Source organism: Haliaeetus leucocephalus, unplaced genomic scaffold (genome assembly GCF_000737465.1).
Source record: "Haliaeetus leucocephalus isolate CR32 unplaced genomic scaffold, Haliaeetus_leucocephalus-4.0 Scaffold636, whole genome shotgun sequence".
In the NCBI taxonomy this organism is placed as follows: domain Eukaryota; kingdom Metazoa; phylum Chordata; class Aves; order Accipitriformes; family Accipitridae; genus Haliaeetus; species Haliaeetus leucocephalus.
The window spans coordinates 6570325-6591473 of record NW_010973072.1 but is presented as its reverse complement, the minus strand read 5'-3'; the positions used below and the strand labels follow the sequence as shown (position 1 = coordinate 6591473).

Here is a 21149-nt window from a genome sequence, read left to right as displayed (position 1 = left end):
ACACTGTAAACACATGAAACCTTTAGGACAATGCATAAAAGCATTAACCAAGTACAGTAAATGCCATAATGAGAAAGCCTGGCACACATGTTATTTCACAAGAAGAAGAATCTTTGGACTATAGTACTATATGCCACAAAATGTTCCAAGTGCATCCCACAATAGGTGGCTCATCAAATGAGGAATCAGCAAACAAGCAAATAACTAGCATTTGCAAAAATGTTTTAAACAAAAAAAAAAGGGGGGGGGAACTTCAGAACATAAGAGCAGATGAAAAGAAAAAGCTTTTCTGAACTTCTCTGATTAATCACTCCACCTTACATTTGAGCATATAATGACAGGTTTCAGGCAAAAATTAAAAGTCTCTGGATTGTTTTGCACAGTGTATGTGCTTCTCCTAAAGCTGGCTAAAATCAATACTAAGGAGAATAAAAAAAGAAAAAAATTGCATTTTTACGTTACTTCCATCGCCATGTTCTGTCTGCTTTCACTAGGTCTGAAACTGAACTGTACAGTTCACACCAGCTCAGGGGAAGTTACAGTTCTCTGACTGTATCACCTCCCTCTTTCCCACAGGAACTAACCAAGTTCAAATGCTACACCAAGCCTGAATCTTTGGCCATGCTATAGAAAATGCCTTTTTCCTGAAGTAGGTGGTCTGGGCTACCACACTCCACCACTTCTCCTCTGTCCAGGACTAAAACTCTGTAAAACAAGGAAAAAAAACACGGTCACAAGAAGATGCAGAAAGCCAATGAACACAGATACATATATACAGACAGAAACTGACTGTAGCATAGCCATTATATGCAAGTGAAGACAGTGCAGACTGTATGAATGGACAGAGGTTCTCAACTCTGTCCTTCCTGACCTCATTGCAGATGGTCTGTCTGGTCTATTTTTTATGTAGCATGTTTACCCAGTCATTTGCAGGTAGCCATGAGACTTTTGACTGTGCTTTGAGCCAGCCAGAAACTAGATGGCAGCACTTCTTGTCAAGGTGAGGGCCCCTAAGACCTTCCAAGATCCGGGATAACTTTCCCGTAATACTGCACCAAATCAGCTGCTGCTATACAGCTTCTGCTGACGAAATACAAGTGAAGACATAGCTTATGCAAAACAAACGTGCAACTGCAATTAGGAAGTTTACAAAGAAGTTACAGCAGTCAGTAAAGTCAGCTCACAGTTAAAACACTGCCTTCAGCTACCACCACTAATTGGCCAGGCACTGCAGAGATGCTTGCTAAGCCCTTAGCAGGTGCTGCTGCATGGTGTTACCCGCTGCCGTGACCAAACTGGGTGTTCATCTGGTGACACTACTGCTGGTGCTGGGCCTGGCACAGGCAATGTTCCTGTTTCTTATCTTTCACTATTGACAGCACAAAGAGAGGTCTACAAAAGTACACAAAAATCTTGTCACTGGTCACTTTGCTCTCTGCCATTCTGTGATAAAAAGGACAAGAGAGCTTAAAACTGAAATTATGAGACAACAACTCTGCCCTCAACCACACCTTAGCAAGGCAGCTGAAGGTGAGGGAGGCTGTATGAACTATAACCAAAAGTGATGGAAAGAGAAGCATCAGATAAACCTCAAACAAGCACAGGACCTCCCCCTTTGATGCCTTATGCTGTCTGTGCCTAGTTTAGGGTATGAGCTCCCTAAAGCTCTGATGCCTCTTCCAGCTGTGCCTAAATTAAGGCAAGGCCCAGGAATAGATTCCTATCCTCACCTCCCTCCCCTTCCCAGTTTGCCTGGGCAGGAATGGCACAACAGCAGTGCAACAGAAGGATCAGAGGAGCTCTCCAGGCCAAGCACAGCCAATGCAAGCCAGAACACAGACACACACCACCCATCAAAACAGGTATTCCAGCAGCTCTGTGGAGAGGTGGCTAAAAATGCGCTGGTAAACATTTAGCTAACGCAGAGATGCTCATTTAAATAGAGCACAATGCAAGTCACACATGCCATTCTTCAAGATAAAAGTGGTATTACTTTACCTTGTGTAGTCCATTATTGTGTTCAGACGATGTGCTATAGTTAATACAGTACATTCTTCAAACTGAGACTTTATTGTTGACTGTATAAGCTTATCTGTTTCAAGATCAACAGCAGCTGTGGCTTCATCTAGAACCAGTATTTTCGACTTCCTGAGCAGAGCTCGTGCCAGGCACACCAGCTGGCGCTGTCCCACGCTACGCAGATGGGATGGGAGGGTGGGGAAAAAAAGTCAGAACAAGTTTGCAGTATTCATTTTGAAGCCTAGCAATTCCTTGTTCTAAAGTATAGGTGCCAAGAATCCAGCAAAATAGATAAGGTTGGTCTTACTACTTCACTGCAGAGTATCTAACAGCATCTGAAACTACATCCCCTCACAATGAATTCCTGGCAGTGTAATAAGAGAATACATTACAAATAGTTTCACCATAACTGCATCAGGCTGATTCACTGAATCAATGCAGTGTTGAGGACTGGACTTTACAAGGTTTCTACAGACCGAACATATATCCCTGTTACAGTGCAAAAAGCAAGCTAACAACTTCGTCAGAAAAATTGCATCTGTTGGGCAAGAGCCATGGTAAGTTCAGAGCATCTGCTATAAATAGCAGGTTGCTGCTACTAAGATCCTTTCCAAGACTGCCCAAGATGTCAAACCTTGCAGCATTCCGAGTATTTCTTAAATTACTTTAAATTCCCAAACTTCAGAGTTTAAAACATGTTGAATAAAACCTAGCTGGTTGATTGCCTGGTCATGCATTAAGAATTCCCCAACTCCCTCCCCAGATTTTCATACAGAGCGAGGGGGAGGAGCCCCAAACTGCATTGCTATTGCTAGGGTCTAGATACATACTGTCCCAAATGAGCTGCAAGGTTTCTGGAAGTGGAAAGTCTAGTTGCAGATGGAAGGGCACACACACACACCTCTCAGTTCTCAAGGCAATATTCACAAGCACGGTTCTTTGACATACCTGAGGTTCTCACCACCTTCAGCACACTCATGATTAAGTTTATCAGGAAGGGACGATACAAAGTTTTTCAGGTGAGCCAATTCCAAAGACCTCCAAATGTCTTCATCAGAGTGTTGGTCAAAAGGATCAAGATTCATACGCAAAGAGCCAGAAAACAATATTGGATCCTAGTCATAGAAAGAGGTAATTGACAACGTACACAGAACATGGCAAGTGCTCCAAAAATACTTCTTAGATAGTGAAAGAAAAACAACATGTCCAGATGCAGCTGCAAGCAAGCTAATCTACTGAGTTTAGGAGTGAGACCTCACTTTTTCCAACAGCAAGTTATTCTCCCTCACCCTTATTCCTTATGCCTCTTGGGGGCCTGACCTCTGCAGAATCTGGCACTCCAGACCTTTCCATGACTCAGTAACTCATGAATCCAGGAAAACAAAACAAAACAAACAAAAAAAAAAAAATCAAAACCCAAAACAAAACAAATCACAAGCAGCCAACTTTTTCACTGGGCCACTAAGTTAAAGAACAGGCACTCCCTGCCCAACCTTCTGTCAGCAGGGACTATTAGGTCAACTTTCCACTTCTTAGGGAATTACACCATCTGTAAATATTTCAAAAGTCTTCAGCTGCAGTATTAGTGAAATGAATGCATTTTTTCTTGGACATGGAGAAATACTACTTTGGAAATACTTTTGACCTAGTAGTGTCAGACTGATGCAAAGTGATCAAAAGAACAAAGCAAAGTCCCCCCAGATTTCCAAAAGAAGTAGTGCAGAAAACCTTCTACAGTGTGCTCACTTGTTTTTGCCAGCATGCTGCAACGGTGATTTATATAACCACATTTTATGGTCTTACTTTGAATAAGAACAGGCAGTCAATAAAGGCTACATGGTAAGAATAAGAAGGCTTGAGACTGCAAGTCCAGTGCTTGTAAATCCGTATTTCCAAACATTTTCGACTATCAAACCCACAGCTGCTGGGCTAGACTGGGATGATTATGTACTTGTTTCTGTGCGTGAACAGTACTGCACAACTCGCTCATGAGATCCTGCCGAAGTCAGAATGCTTTGTACAAAGGCCCGAAGAGTGCATATGAAGCCTGACATAGCAACACAAAATCCCCATCCCTCACAACTAGACTACGCAGTACCTTCATTCCATTTCTAAAAGGAATGGAACTACCTAAAATGAAAGCGGAAACCTATCCCTAGAAAAACTCCCCTGTGGACTCTCCACAAATGGAAATACTCAGACTTTACTTCCCCTCTACTGGCCAAAAGAGCAATGGTCCCAGTTAACTAAGGGACTCCGATCAGGTGTTCAGCTGGGATCAGATCTCCCCACTCAGGCTAAGCTGTCTATAGCATTTAAGTGATCAGCATGGGGTGCTGACAAGGCCCATGAGTCCAAAGGCCAAGGGTTTGGTTCCACACCACAACTCGGCCATAGCCAAGCTCCTACTTGATACCCAGCACAAGCAAATCAAAGCCAGTCTAAGAAAAAATCTTGGTTTCAAGTCCATGAAAGAGCATGCTGAAATGACTCAATTTCATAGCTATAGATCACAAAAGGAATAAATACATTCTCCCTAGTACATTAGAGAAACAGCACTGTTACAAAACGAGTTCTGGTAATGGCAGGATTTTGCACCTACCTGAGGGATGATGGTGATCTTGAACCGCAAGTCATGGAGCCCTATCTTTGCAATATTAATTCCATCAATAATAATTTCTCCTTCAGCTGCTTCATTAATCCGAAACAAACCTAAAGTAAGTGAGGATTTTCCAGCTCCCGTTCTTCCAACTATTCCAATCTGTTGGGAAGAAATACAGGAACAACTTACTCCAAGGAAGAGTTACAGCATTTCCAAGCATCTGCTTGAAAGTGACACATTTTCAGAAGGTTGTCATATTTGCTGGGCTATCAACACCCCAAAACAGCATAACAAATTGAGGCTGATCAAAAGGGAAGAAAAAAAAAAAAAAAAAATCACTGGATACGAAGAAAACAAGAACAAAAAGCAGTCTCAAAACTTGCAATCCAATCACAGTTTTCAATTTTCCTAGAAAGGCAGATGGAATTGGGTAGAGCAGGCCAAGATTTCCCTAATCCTTTGTTTGGTTCACCCTTCACAGTTATAATTGCTGACTTGACATTTATCTTGTTTGAATTTATAGCAAAAATATACCAAAAGCACTCAGTTTCATGTTTTGTTTCCCAGTTAGACTGAAGTCCCCACCAATTCTTTTCTTTTTTTTTAAATAAATAGAAAAGATTGCTACTTTGGTTGGTTGACATATCTCTTGCCATCTGCCCTTTCTAACCACTCTTGAGGTAGTATTCTGCCTATATTTGTAGGTAGGAAGCGTGCACTCAGGAAAAAAGCAAATGCCTAGCTGGATACCACAAATAAGGAAGCCGGATAGTCGGTCTGTCTTGCAGCTACCTTTTATGCTGCCGTGCAAGATCACACTATTATTAGACACCAGAGAATCCACACAGGACTGGGGCAGGATGCATGTGAGCACATGTGCGAGGAAGTAATAGGAGAGACACACACATATCGCCATCAGTTTTGCTGGATCCAGTGAATCTGCTCTGAAGTCCCATTTTTTTCCTGCAGAAAGTCTCACCTTGCAACTTCTGCCTCACTAGACCAGGGCTTTCCCCCCCTCTAATTAGTAGCTCATTTTCTTGAGACTATAATTAACATAATCGCTCTGCAACCTGTACTCCTCTTTGTTTACGGCAAACAAATTAGCAAAATTTCCTGGGAAGGGGAGAGAAGACAGCGTAAACCTCGCTTCCTTACGAAACCAGACCAAAAGATACTTCACAAGCCCACGTAATAGCGTATCTTTATCCCATGATGCAGGATACATCCCAAAAAGGATAAAAGCCTACTACATCTGCCAGTTACAAGACGACTGATTCTACAGAAGCTCTTCTAGTTCTTAAGGACCCAAGAGACACTACAGAACAGGGATAGACCTCTCTTCAGCTTATGCATGCAGACTTATAAACAGTACTAGTCTACTATAAATCCAGATTCATTACCTTCTCACCCCCATTTATGGTAACATTTATGTTTTTCAGAACCAAATCCAAGTCTTCCCGGTAACGTAAACCATAGCCTCGAAACTCAACCTTCCCTTCCTCGGGCCAGGTACTTGCTGGGGCGGTTTGCTCAATACTCCATTCAGCCTGAAAAAAACCACACAAATGCATCTGATCAGTTCCTCCTTCAACTGGACACGGGCTCGGAGGACTCAAGGAAAGCAATTAAGAAAAATCCTTGTTAGTCTGTAATTTGCAAAAGGAACTGTGATGGTGATGGGAAGAGGGAAAGAGCTGCCCCAAGGCAGATGGTACGTGTAGCCAAGGGCTTTGCTATCACAAGTACCACTTGCTGGATAAACTTTCCTCTTACAAATGGCAGAATCATACATGCAACATGTATTCAGATAGCCTGCTTGTGCACCCCCACCACAGTAAGGAAACCATTGGAGAAGCCAGACGTGCAACTAGAAGCAGTTTAACTGAGACATAAGCACTAAAAGATTAACAGGCTGGTAAAGTAAACAGCTGCTGCATCAGCTTCCCACAGAGGTGGGAGAGGAGAGAACACACCCCACTGCATTCACTGCCAGTGCCAGACAGAAAGCCTTTTAACTGTATAAACACTGGTCTGCTACAAGAACCTGAGAAGAAAATTCTAGGAAGGGTCCTCATAAGGTCTGGCTGCAAAAATAGTGACTCAACTCAGGTTCAAGTGACAGGCGTGGCAAAGAGAAGCCATAGGGAACTCTGTTCTGTAGCCAAAAGGGGTACAACTGCAGATGAAATGAGTTGTTAGGTGATATGAATCAAAATGAAAAAAGTAAATCCTCTTTACTCCCCACACTGAGAGCAAAAAGTGAAACACAAATTAAAAAAAAAAAAGTTTAAGCACTTAGGAAACCAAAACATTTGTACAGCTCCACTGCTTAGCCCATGGCAGAACAGCACATTTCCTAAATAACAACTGTGTAAATATCAGTGGATACACCTCAAACGCACCCACAGGAACTACACGCTAAGATATAGCCTGTCCCTAGAGGGAGAGCACTGAAAGGACTAAGCTGTGTCCCATCCCTCAGCTCAAAGGACATGCCTAGCTGCACTCTCCAACCCATTCAGCCAGGCTGTGGGTGAGACTTCAGAACAGGGCACTGACTTCTACAGGTGTGGTGGACAACTCAATGTACCTCCTTCTCCATTTCAGCATATTCTTTGACTCTTTCTACAGCAACAATGTTGGTTTCCAGCTCAGATGACATGCGAACTAGCCAGTTCAAGTACGCTGTAATCTGCAAGAAGAAAAGAAGTCTAGAAGCAATTTACACAAAATATGTTACCCGCAATAAATAAAAAACACAAAACAACCAAAGCACTGCAAGTTCATGGAATGCATGAACACAGATGAGACCTTGGCTTATCAGTGCTGGATAGGAGAAAAGTCCAGATGCCTTTAATATGCAGAGGATGAGTTGTCTTAGCCCCATCCCCTAACACAGGCAAAGCACAGAAGGAACTTCCCAGATGCTATTTGTAGGTAGTATTCTCTATGTTCCTTATATTAGTTATTAGTTTTCCCTCCAAAGCCATAGCAAGGTTCTAACTTTCTGATGCAGTCTTACAATACAGAGCTTTTTTTTTTTTTTTCTTTAAAAAAGGTAAAATTACCTGCAGTGAGTAGGACACTGAAAGCCCAACAAGTCCTGCGCTGAGTTTGTTGCGTGCCATCACTGCAAACAATGCTGCAAAGAGGACAATACAGTTCCCTACGTACTCCAGACGGACAGCCAGCCACCTGCAAGACAGAAAAATGTAATGCATCTTTCCAGTAATTCACCCACAGAAAATTAGGAATGTGGCCAATCAATTGTTCTGTCACACGTGTTGTTTTTTGGAAAGATTAGTGATACGGCACCTGTGTACTGCCAGTGACACAGGAACTGCAAGGTATTTGATATTCTGCTCCAGCAGCATGCAAACCCAGAGGCATCCAAAATTAATAAACCTTTCAGGTACATAAATTCCTGTCTTATTTTAGAAAGCAGTTGTGGTTAACATTGGGATCAATGAATCAAAACTTTAAAAAAAAAAAAAAACCAAAACATTACCCAGAAGTAAGGCAGGAACTTTCAGAAAGAAAAGAAATTCGGAAGTAATCTTCATTCCGTCATAGAAGTTTAAGCAAAACATCTGTGAAACGGATATATCCACACAGGCTTCCCTACCCTGGACAAGTATGCTGAGAGCTGTGATTTATAAGAAGCACAGGCAGCAGAACCATGCCCTCCCTATATAACTGCCTTTCAATATTTCAATCCCACTGTTACCTGTTTGCAACAATGCTTGGATAATAAGCTTTCTGATTTTCATCCACTTTCATGTCGTTCTGCTTTATGAAACGTTTCTGCTCCTCAAAGGCTCGAATGACACTGACTCCCAGGAGGGTCTCGTTGAAGTGAGAATATACAGGAGAACGACTGACAGACTCAAGGCGTTTGAGCTGACGAGAAGTGGCCACATAAAATCTCTGCAAATCGGAGTATGAGAATTATGGTTACATACGGACTGCATCTGAAAAGACGAAGGGAATCCTAAGAGAGTTCCCTGCCATTTGGGCTGTCAGTTACAGAGATTCAACTTACACATAAGAATACAAGCCTTCTCCAACACTTCTAGGCCTGAAGACCATTACATACATACACGCTGCTGTCTTTAAACAACCACCAATCAAACCACCTCATGCGATAGCCACGTTCTCCTCCTTCTCCTCTCTGCAAGCTTAGCTCAACACTATAAAACACACACATCACTGCCTTTAAGGTTTACTAATGCAGCCCGATTGATTTACTAATTCAAGAGTCAGAGTCATAACCCAGCTTCCCTCTGATCTGTACTGGCTCTACTAGATTTCTAAGAGTAAAGCAAGAGTGAAGCAAGCACACTCTGCCTACACAAGACAGGACTGAAAGGCTGACATCGTTCCTCTTCTCTATAAACAATATTCTGATGAAACAGGCACATCAGCAATGTACACATACCCCTCTAAAGGCTACTCTTTTGTTTGGAAGCTAGTTTTAGAAAAGCCCATACATTTTCCGTATTTGGGCTCTGAGCAACAAGCTATACAAAATTTGCCTCAAAATCTAATGGCGTTTTTATAAAGCCTGCTTAGGTATTCAAGGATTACCTTCTGCACAGAAGTCACTCTACACTTGACAACGGAAGGAAATGCTCTGCTGACATCAGCTAATCAAGAAACCATGCAAAGCACAGTCAGTCAAGCATGACTCAAGTCAAACACATTAAAATCCATCCCCGTGCAGAATCAGAAAAGAACTGTCTTCATTAACAGAGGGTAAGTGACTGCTGGTCCCAGTGCCCCCAGGTAAACCCCCCTACCTGGACAAACAAGTAGACAAGTCCCAGAGGTGGAATAATGACAGCAGCTATAGGTGTGGCCAGCAGAATGATGATACAAGCACCAATCACATTAAATGTCGAGCCCATGAACATCTTGATGATTGGTGGAATAGTGGAGTCAATGGTATCTATCTCCTTAGAGAAACGGTTCACCAGATTTCCACTGGGTGTACGTTCAAAGAAACTCATTGGAGACCTGAGGACGTTGTGCAGCAGGTTAAGGTGCAGGTGTCGCGAAGCAAATATTCCCCCTATTGACACAACCATCGAGTAGCCAAACACAGCAATACCTAGAAAAGATGACTTGTTTTTAACTGCTTCCACCTCTCACACAAAACACTTTCCTTAATTTTATCATCACTTAGCATTAGCAGGTCTCTAGTACAATAATCCTGAGAACCAGGGTTCACTACAAGTAGACTCAGCAGCTACTTCAAGTAATTTAAAAAAAAAATTTAAAAAGAAAAAAAATATCAGTGAAAACACCACATTTCACTCACGGAAGAAGTTGTTTCTCCATTACAAAATTTTGTGTAATATTTGACCACTTTTCTTGAGTAAAGACCACTGAATTTTAACATAGCATTTAGTTTTTATGGAAGGATTTTTATGGCAATTGTGAAATGAGGTACTTGGAGTGACCACAAAGAGGACACAAAAAGATGCAGAGCTGGCCTCCCCGTGGTGCCTCGGATGGACCCTCAAACAGTCAGAGGAAACACCTGCCTACACAGCTCAGCCAGGCCGTGGCTGCAAGGGAGGCAGCATAGCAATGGCCTCCTGTGACAAACTGTCCCTCTGAACCAGGCTAGCAGTTTGTTTACAGCCTAAGGAGCCATTTCCTGGGTCAGACATTTTATCACTAACTACTGGCTCATCAGCCCCTGCAAACCACTTCCATTCTTGTTTTGTACAAAAGAAAACCATATTCACTAACTAAATAATTTTATAGGTTGGTTTGCTTGCCCTTTTTTTATTCACTCAAGTTTTTCATCTTTCTACAAAGAGAAAAAAAAAAAAACGACCCCACTCTCAAATCCTTAGTAAACTGCTGCTGCAGTTCTGGGGATACAAGATCACCAAGAACATTAGAAGCATTCTGAACCAGCTAATCTTAAAATAGGAAAGACCAAGCAAACCTTGAGAAATTCCCAGTGCTCCATACACTCCCAGTCTGACATTTGTGTACTGCTGTGTCCCATTGATAACAGGATCATCTGTCCATAAACTTAGCCAGTAGTTGGAAGCCAGGGAGGCTATATGATTACACATAAAGAGCAGAATGCTCAAAAAAGAGATGAAGAGTCCAATTGCTTTCATGTAGTCCCAGTACACTGTTGCCTTCACCTGAAGACAGAAGGGGAAAAAAAAAAATATTCATTTTGCAGATTAAGTTTCAAAACCAGCAATTCCCCCTATTTAAAGTCAATATCTCTGCATCAGGCCATAAAAACACAACAGTTGCACTCTAGAGAGCCGCTCTTTGGCAACACAAGCTGCAAAGTGGTTCTCTGGAGATGTGCCAAATCTGACATCCCTCCAGGGCAGGCACACGTAACCTTTCCCTTGTCTTCCAAGGAAAGGGAAGGGTAGGGAGAGAGCTGCCTGAAGTAACACAGAGCATCAGTGGCAGAGCCAAAAACTTCACTGAGGAGTTCCAGTTTTTGGCATGCTCTTTTTACCACAAGATTATATAGCATTTAATCAAATCCTTGCTCCACATGGCTTGTATCCTATGATCTATCTTTAACCAGAGGATTCAAGCAACACCGCTAGGAGGTGTAATTGTCATTTTCCCAGGAACCTCACTCTTACGTTTCTCAGAAAGCCCTGGATATCCTGGGATTAGACACTTGTGTCTACAGTGGAAACTTGGCTTAAATTCATCTAAGTCAACTCCAGCTCCTTATGCTGAAGGACAGATTTCATTATGTCACCTAATTTGTCACAACCTCTCTCTAAGAAATAGTTGCAAGGTTTTAATTTCTTCTTTTAAACTTTGACGTGGTCAGGCCCATCAGCTTAAACAACAGTTTTAGTGTCAGCACTCTTTCTGCATGCAAACCTGGGGCTCAGCTTTGGGAACAGAAGGCACAGCAACACTTCCATGAAGTACTACACAACAAGCAGCAAGTCCAAGAATCCACACAAACCTTTCTCACCCCAGTTACATGGTCTTTAGAAGTTATTTTCTCCTGAAGCCCATGTATTTTTCTGGAACAGAAAGAGAGTGCAGAAGTGGAAAAGGAGACCTTACCCTCCCAGTCTTCGCTGTGTCAGCCTCCGTCAGTTTCCAGGAATTCTTTTCAGCAAGCGGCTTCTGCAGCTCTGCTGTGCTGCTCTGGTGCTGTGACTTCCCAGTGTCTCTGCTGTATGTTGAAGAGTTACTGAGTTGCCTGCTTGAAGACATTTATTCTTCAGTCTTAGCATGATATAGGCCAGGTGTTTACTTCATAAATAGACTTCAACAGTCCACAGCTCCAAGTCAGTGGCTTACATGACTCTGGTGATAATCAATCTCCTAACCAGTCATGATCAGGCTGGTGGTTACTATGCTTCCCTGCTCCCCTCACAGCACACTCCTAGTCCTCCCTGATGGCATTCAGTTCTCAACTGTCCATCTTCAGATACGAGTAACAGGCTAGCCAGTCAAAGAAGCCTTGGTTAAGCAATCAAACTCCCAAAAGAAAAATGCTTGGTGATCATCAACACCAGCCTTTACAAACCCTATCATCATATCCAGTGCAGATGCTGAAGTGCAAAAAGGGTACCCACACTGGCATCAAAACGGGCAATTGTACTCCCAGGCACTCGTTAGCTTCCAGAAATACAGTATCTCTAGATCACCATAAGAATAAGGCATAGACTATGAGATTGATTTTGGGAAGGTATCATCAGAGTGATTACCTTTGGCCTCTCTCAAGCATAATAGCAGCTGTACTACGTCAGACTATGGGTCCACTTAGCACTTCATCCCATCTGACAGCAGTTATATGCAGAAGCCTTGGGAAAGCATATGAAAGCTGCACTAGCCAATACAATACTCTCCCTTTCACGCAAGCCAAGCCCATGGTATCTTGCTACAACATAATCATTTCTTCACACAGAAAGAAGAGTAGCGTAAGAGCTCTGTGTGTGCAGGCATACATGCGCAACAGTCTGTATCAGCAACTGGAGCAGGGCTGCAGCCTCAGAGGTTTGTATGCCCAGACACGAGCAACTGGGAAGACTGGGATCCAAGGGCAGCTATTGGACAGACTATCCTTGAACCCAACTAGGGGAGGGATCTACTTTGTACATACGCATATATTATATTCTCACTAGTGGACTGCCATCCTGCTGAGCCAGAGATAGGAACAGAATGAGGCCATTTGGCGCTGTGTTTGTGTGGGTGCTCCAAGTGTCCGTGATCTGTGTGGCTGGCCATGTATACACATGGTGTGTATGTACGCTCTATGTGCGTGTGCCTGCTGGGAGTATATCTTCAGCCTCACTACTGTAGGACCTGGAGCCATGGAGCGGCAGCAACCCCACCTCTCTCAGGCTGCTGGATACAGCATTTTCCTCTAAGAAATACCATAAACACCAAATTACTATTTGTCCACAGCTGAGTAACAGAATGGAAAAGGGAAAAAAGATTTAAAAAAAAAAAAAAAAGAGAGAGAGAGAAAGAAAAAGAGACTACACACCTATGCATCAACTTTCCAGGGACTTCATTCACAAGGACTCCATTTTCTATAGGCTTTCCTTCCTTTCCAGATGGACTATTTGTATCTGGGGGGGGGAGGGAGGGCAAAAAAGTAAACATGGAAATGGTAAGCAAAAAAATACAAAGGTTTCATTTCAATCCTAAATGCCAGGTGCAATCCTAATGTGCAAACAAAGGGGGGAACACAAGTAAGTATTTACATGTAATAACAGATAATTGACCAGGTGAACAAATCAGTTTAGTTCCACCCCCAACAGGACTAGTTGCCAAGACAATGAACATTTATTTTTCTATTTTCCTACCAAATGTAGGTCAGTAATAATAACCTAATATAATTATGAGGACATACTTCATGTTAAAGCATGCAATACGAAGTCACATTATGACTCACTCAGTGGAAAAAAAAAACCCAAACAAACAATCCAACCACTCCTTTTCAAACCACATCTTTTACACAGTTAGCTATAAATATTTTCATTTCAGAATCCAATGAGAAGACATTCTAGTAAATGATGGGGTGAAGCTGTAAGAACAGAAGGCATGTGCTATTAACTTTGAGCCTTCCTGCAAAATTAAGCAGGAAGCAACATGCAAAAGCCTTGTGTTTTTAAGCAACCATAGGAATCAAGATTAATTTAAACACACGATCTTTCTATGAACATCACTTCTCAAAAAAAAAAAAAAAAAAGTCTTGCTATCCCATAACATCCCATTTGTAACAAGATGCAACACACATGAGACAGTTGTCTAAAACACTTCACAAAACCTGTCAGCTTCAAATATTAAGCTTTCTCTGAGCAACTTAATACAGTATAATACAGTGCCATGAGTAAAAACTTCTAGGTTCAAGTTATGTCGTCATTTTCCTAATACAGACCAAATGACTGACTCCTAAAAAATTACCTGTCAATTAAACAGAACTCCATTTTCAAGTATGAAAGTTAATTCAGAATTTGTAACAAAAGAATTTTGCATTTTAAAGGGTTTATGCAAACAAAAAAGCCCACCTGCATCTATTCAAAATATATGCAGGAAAATTTATGTAGATCTAGACTCTGAAGTTTTCATGTTTTTATACTAAAGCAAAACATATGCATAAACCAGTTCATCAATACATTAAGCGTGGACTCCTTGAACATAAAGCTGTTCCTTCCTGTGTCTGCAAATTGAACGTTGGTTCATTAGTCTAAAAACCCAAAGCTAAAGTGTTCAGTGTGGTCTAGAAGCAGAAGAAAGCAGAAAATGTGAAAAAGGTAAAAGTGCAATGATTTAGTTGTTATTTTTATTTATATGAATGAGAGCAAACCAATATGGGACTGCTGGTTTTAAGCATTTGACGGCATTCCTTTTGAAAGGCTCCCATACGAAAACCAGCAAGCATTCTAGCATCATATGAGCACCACTGAAGTTCTAAGCCCACATGAACAAAACAAAACCACAAATAAACCATCCTGCCCTAACGGCTCTTAAATTTGATTTTGTGTTGTAGGCTACAAAGATTTCCCCCTTATATTGCATTTACCTCCTGAGAACGAAAAATGCTCAAGATTGCCATAGTAAATCTGGCATGTGCACCTAGGGTATAAGCTCACTAATGAGGGCTCTGTTGAAAAATGTGTCCAGAAATAATAAAAGGGAACAGCTGCGAAGTACTGAATACACATATGAGAAGAAAAATGACCAACAATGCCTCTCTGGGTACACTCACGACACTCCTAAGTCCAGGGTACACCTTTAAAGTTTATTTAAAGCTTCCTTATGGAAGTGTTTGAGATAAAGAATTGCTGCTGCTGAGTTACCTACAAGCTGACACACCAACTGTTGTAGCATCACACAAACAAGTACCATGCAAACCAAGCAAATACATTCTATTGTGCAAACAAAATTCTTCTAGAACTGCAGCTACTCATATTACTCCAACACAAGCACTAACACGAAGCCACACGGCAAAGAAGCAGTTACCTGTTTCCAGAGGTTGAATTGTTCCTTCTAATGAAGGATCTGAGTCTAAAAGTATATACAATTAACTTTTTCCAGAACACAACTCAACCATTTTCAATCTTTACAAACACAAACACATCCAAGTAGCACAACCTAAACCACAAAACCAGAAATGCCCAAGGCAAGATCAAATTTGCTGAAATGGACCTCTTTTTAATCCCAAGCTTCATACACAGTCAAAAAAAAAAAAAAACAGCCTTGAGGAAAAAGAAAAAAATCCAAACCAGACGGCTACAAGTGAACCATCAAGAAACTTCATTTCAAGATATGCACTAAGAGATCATCAAAAAAAGTGACTCTAAAGTGGCCTCATATTGACAATGACAGAAAAACTCACTACGTACAGGGAACTACCACATGCATTTTCCCAGTGGTGGGGATGAGACTTCATTCAAGAATCTTAAGCAAGTCCCTGACCTTAACGTTAAAGATACAAAGCATCATGTTTTCAGAGTGGCAACTTTTGTCTATGTGGCTACCTCTCTCCTCCCACAGCTCTGCTATTCTCCCTTGCTTTAGTCATGTAACTGCAATGAGAGGAGAGCTGTGATAGCACAGGTTTACTTAGTCTCATCTACTGTGTAGCCCCCGGTCATCATCCTGCATACACAGATTAAGAAATAGTGAGATACTTCACTCTTCCAAGCATCTTAATACCCTAACAGCACTCATCTTGAATCAGTATTTGCTTCTGCCATTTGGGGCAGAGGCTGCAAATAGCTTTTGCTTTAGGAGAGAGAAAGGAAAGAGATTAATTTTGCTAGAAGTAAAATGAATTTAAGAGAAAGCCAGATTATTTCCTGATGAAGACAGGTGTTTCCTGAATTACCATTCCAGATTCCACAACAACATTTGGAAAAGAGCCAACACATCTCAATATTTAACTCTTGCCTCCCAAGGAATCAGAAAGGAGAGAAACACCCGACCATCCCTACAGGCATCACACAAGTTATCTTAACTATCCAACACTGCTATTAAGCTTAACTCAGCCTGATGCTGTTAGAAAGAAGCACAGCCACAAAATACAGGTGTGCTAGGCTTTACTGGGAGATAGTGTTAACCATGAAGGCACAATGCTTTTTCCTTGCAGATATGAAACTGCAGCCCGTAATGTGGAATTAACTTTTATTATGAAATACACACTACTACCTAGTGTATAATACAAAGCTATTCAGCAAGGAAGCTATCTTCCTTTCAAACTCAGCACTTGGGAAAAAAAAAAAAAAAATCTAATTTTTTTTCTCACTGCTGCAATTGGGAAGCAATTTATACAGAGGCCAAGCAAGGCCCCGCAAATCTTACGCCTGTATCATACTATCTTTTCCAGAAAGCAGATTTCTACTTTGTACAGGACAACAGCTGGAATTTGGGGAATTAAGTCCACAAAATTAAAGAAGAAACCCAAGGACATTCAAATTGAATAGCCACAAGTGACAGATCAGCACACTTCCTTTCAAGATATGCAAGATACGCAGATTGTTGAACTAAAACCTGCAGTCCAGACCCTTAGCAGTTCTCAGAGTACTTTTACCCCTTTCTTCCTCCAAACTAAAACTGACTAAGCCTGTTGTGCTGACAATTCTCATATTAAAAAAAAAAAACAAACCAAAAACCTTAACTGAGTAGCCACTGAAAGGTCTTTCAGCCTTTTATTTGCCTGCAAAGTCATAGAGCCAAATGCTGGGGAGACCGCCATCTGAAGCACAGCCCACACAGTGTAAACCAGATTTCTAATTACTAATTGTGTGGTACATCTCTATCTACCAGGCACTGCAGTCAAGACCAAAGACTCCCCACAAACACTAAAAATAGCTCCAGACTTTTCAAGGCCAAACCAAAGTTTATGCTGAAGCCATTTGGAAAAAACAGCAAAACCCCAACCCCCACATGTTAAAACAAAAAGTAACATCTGCTCCATTAGTTTGCATAGGAGACAAGGGAAAACAGTTGCAAGAAAGGTAATCTTAAAGTAACTACTTGCTAGCTCTACAGCAAGAAGTATTGCAGCAACAGCTACAAATCAGGGGTGGGGGGAAGTCGGAGACACTGGACTCCACCAAAAAAGAAACACTCACAGGAGTCAAGGGCACATCTATGACTCCAGACCAGTCTGCACAGGCAGAAGTAGTACTGGCATGAGCAAATCAGCCACACTAAGTGCCAGCAGTGAATGGAACAACTGCTAAAAGCAAGAAGAATTACACAGAAGAAACACCGTGAAGCCGAGGATGGGAAAGGCAGCAGTACAGCACACAGACAGCAGCTAACCCTCAGGAATCCAAACGGGAGAGAAGGGCTGGGAGTCAATGGGGAGCAGACTTGCAGCCAAACCTCAGAGGCTGGGTAGGAGGAGAATTTTTCCTACCCTTGCAGAAGCAGGATGTGTTCTAGCCAGAAAGCACCAATGCACGGTTTTCTATTTTGCTCCGGCTTAAGTGTTTTCAGGCTGCCAACATGTAGCTTCAGATATAAGGGAACCTCCCTTTTAAAGTGGGTATGCAGATCCCCTCCAGCTAGCTCAGGTTGACTCCCATCACAGATTACTGTGCTTATCCAAGAACCTGTGATTTTTAATAATATTTAGTAATCTTTTACACATCTGATAATATTATTGCTGTGAATCAGACAAATAATGCCCCTATTTTTCACTTTTTACCCTTGGCAGAAGATCCCCTGACCAAAAGTGAGAAACAAATTTGCTGCAAATAGGCCAAGCCTGTGACATAGCAATCCTCTCCAAATCACCAGGGTTGTACTGAAGTTAAAAGTGCCTTTTATTAGACAACTGCAGAGAAGCATGGCAAAAGATAAAGCACTGGCTCACTTTCCAAAAGAAGTTTCAGTATTTAAATGGAAAAGTAAAGTAAATTAGTTTAATGTAAAGGACTTCCAAACCTACCATGCACTTGGAAAGGGGAGGAGACAAAGGCTAAGAGAACAAGGCTATTAAAGGACGCAAATCTTTGTACGAGTCAACTTGTTAACTTCCTAGGGAAGCGCAGAGAAAGTTAATTTGTCTCCGGAAGTCTCATACACTGAAGACTGCAACAAGTCTGACTGTGCCCAAAGTAGCTATAGGAACACCTACAGAAAATACACAGAAGTTAGCCTGATTCCGCTTTCATAAAATGTCTTCCCGCAGTGTTTTTCACAGTGGGAGACCCCACCCATACAGCACTTGCTGTTTACAGACAGTGTCCACCCAAACCAGCGTCACAGTCTGCAGAGTGACAACTGACACACATCAAGAGACTTTTTCAAGAGGAGAGCTAGCCTACAGCAGCGCATCCTAACCTTCAGCCTCAGCTCGACACATCACCCCCAAATCCAACTCCCCACCAAGGACAGCTGGAGAAGATGCCACCTTGCACATCCAGGAAGGAAACTGCTCTTTCACAGCCTCCAAGGGCAGTCTGTGTTGTCAGCCTGGACAACAGAGTGCAGCTTCAGAGAATAAGGCAGACCATCACAGCCCTCACAGAAGGAACTTTTAGATGAGCATGAGGAGCAGCCCCTTGCCAAAGACAGCTATTCAACACCTCTTTTAACACTTCACAGCTCTATCAGTGCAGCTAAAAGTGGCACCATTTCTCTTTTGCCTGTGATGGGCATATGAGGAGTAGAATAAAAAAATGCCTCTGCTTTCCCTCTAGGGAATGGATGGGAACCAAGGGTTTTCCAAATGGAAGATGAAGGGAAAAGTGGGTTCAATCCCCCCACTGTTCTGGAGAGCCTGCTCTGGATCACTCAGCAGCCGGCATTTGCTACCAAACAAGCCTCAAATACATGCTGTCCTGGGTTCAGCTCAGGTAGAGTTAATTTTCACAAGAAGCTGGGAGAGGGCACAGCCAAGACAGCTGACCTGAAATAGCCAAGGGGATATTCAATAAAATGTGATATTCATGCTCACTATATAACTGGGGGAGCTGGGGCGGGGAGGGGGGAATTGCTGCTTGGGAACAGGCTGACCATGGGGTTCTAGGTGGTGAGCAATTGCATTGTGCATCACTTGCTTTACACATTCTTTTACTAGTATTGTTGTTGTTGTTACTTCTTCTCTCCTTGTGTTGTCCTATTAAACTGTCCTTATCTCAATCCACAAGGTTTTACCTTTTTCTTCCGATTCTGTCCTCCATCCCACTGGGAGAGGGGAGGAGTGAGTGAGCAGCTGCGTGGTGCTTAGCTGCTGGCTGGGCTTAAACCATGACACACGGCAACAACTTAACCCCAGTCAGCACAGTGCAAGCACCCCTCCATACTTTTTGGCATGAGCATATGGAGGAGTGTCAGGAAATCACTACAGGCAAGCTGGTGAAGAAAACAGGCTGGAGGCAAAAGACTAAGTTCCCTCATTAACATCCAATACTGCAACTGTCAGCAGGTAAAAAAAAAAAATAAAATAAAAAATCTAAAGTATATTCCCATATCAGTGTAGCTCTACAGCTGTTTTGTAAAGCAGAAGCGGGAGTCAGGGATGTCAGCTAGAAAAATGAGTTGTTTCTTCCTCCTCCCCATCCCCAAAGGAATTATCTGTATAAAGATGACACATCCTAATAAGCACACAGGAAGGGTGTGTAAACCCCAGCTGGCCTTTACTTGATCTCACAACCATCTGAATTCTGCTCTAAGTGAGAGGAATTTTACTACAGATCTGCTCCACATTTTCCTAAACTTTAAGAAAGAATGTGCGTTTAATCTCACAACCTTCAATGCCCTCAAGAAATAAGCATCTCTACCTATAGGTGTATCAGAAGAAATAGTAATTTCTTTTAACCTTCCTTCCACTACTACTATTTTTCCGTTAACATGACTCCCTTAACATGCCACACACCAGCTTATCCCAAAAGAATTTATTTGTAAGCTTACCATTGTTCTCCATGCTTTGTTCAGCATTAGCATATGTACGAAGAAACTCTGCAAAAGCCCCGTCTTGCTTCAGCAGCTCCTGGTAGGAGCCCATCTCAGAGATTTCTCCGTCACACATTACCAGAATTGAATCCATTTGAGGCAGATAGTTGATCGCGTGGGTTACCAAAACCCGTGTCTAAATAGCAAAAGAAAAAAGTTTTTCTAACATCTCAAATCAGTTAATACAATGGTTAAACTACTGCTCTTGCTGCTTGAATTGTGTACAATACAGTAATAACTGTGGACAGGCATGCAGCATTTTAAAGAAAAAAATACTGTCCTTGTCTTCATTTTTTCCATCAAAGAATTTTGAATTACAGAAACCACAGCACATTTCATTATAAAAACTCAGTGTTTTATAAAAGTTCTCTAAAAATCTCAGAAGGATCCCTTCATTTTTCAGATGTTTGAAACAGAAGTCTGAATATGCAACTTGACAAACTTGGAATCATTTGAACTCAGCAAACAAAACCAAATCATTCTCTAGAGACAACTATCTCATTATGACATACTTTATTTTTCAGGATTCCTTTTGGTCCAATAACTTTTTCAAAAATATGTTTCCCAACATGAGCATCAACAGCTGATAAAGGATCGTCAAATAAATAGACATCTGCATTACAGTAAACCGCCCGAGCAAGACTGACTCGCTGTTTCTGTCCTCCAGACAAATTCACACCCTGGGGAAACAAGAAAATATGATCCTTAATTTACAGCTGAAAAGAGATGTCTTGCTACAGTTTGTGAAAGTCACAAGTCATATGTGATTTATGCAAGTTAGAGAAATTCCAGCATTGTATGAAACAGATCTCCATCACAAATAATTTCACTACCACAACAGCATAAGCAATCACAGTCAATCTCTTCTTGGAATGAAGTACATCTTAAGTTCTCACTGTCAGGGAGGGACTAATAAAAAAAAGTGTTTGCTAGTCTTGTAAAGCAGTTAATTCAGACTGACCTACCTAACTGCACAGAGGTTACTTTTCTTCTCAGCTGTATATTTGCAGTGCTGCCTCCCATTTAATAAGCAAACTCTGTTCACGCTCTACAATTTGGTTGATCTGCTGACCAATAAGGAAGATAA

The 21149-nt window shown here is 41.8% G+C and overlaps 1 protein-coding gene across 5 annotated transcripts in view; it reads right to left on the bottom strand.

Moving 5' to 3' along the window:
* Positions 1–21149, bottom strand: part of ABCC1 (ATP-binding cassette, sub-family C (CFTR/MRP), member 1) — a 76039-nt gene that overhangs the window by 19681 nt on the left and 35209 nt on the right. For 3 of the 5 annotated variants that reach the window (XM_010578509.1, XM_010578507.1, XM_010578508.1), the window contains exons 18-31: positions 20575–20742; positions 20021–20198; positions 13134–13218; positions 11702–11840; positions 10584–10791; positions 9424–9734; positions 8352–8551; positions 7693–7819; positions 7215–7316; positions 6025–6171; positions 4622–4780; positions 2968–3134; positions 1999–2193; positions 585–705 (exon numbers count right to left, since the gene is read on the bottom strand). In XM_010578509.1, the coding sequence (XP_010576811.1) occupies positions 597–705; positions 1999–2193; positions 2968–3134; positions 4622–4780; positions 6025–6171; positions 7215–7316; positions 7693–7819; positions 8352–8551; positions 9424–9734; positions 10584–10791; positions 11702–11840; positions 13134–13218; positions 20021–20198; positions 20575–20742 (2295 nt within the window). In that variant the 3' untranslated portion in view covers positions 585–596. Of the gene's footprint in view, positions 1–248; positions 706–1998; positions 2194–2967; positions 3135–4621; positions 4781–6024; positions 6172–7214; positions 7317–7692; positions 7820–8351; positions 8552–9423; positions 9735–10583; positions 10792–11701; positions 11841–13133; positions 13219–20020; positions 20199–20574; positions 20743–21149 lie in introns of those variants that run through there. The other 2 variants (XM_010578506.1, XM_010578510.1) reach the window with 2 other exon arrangements.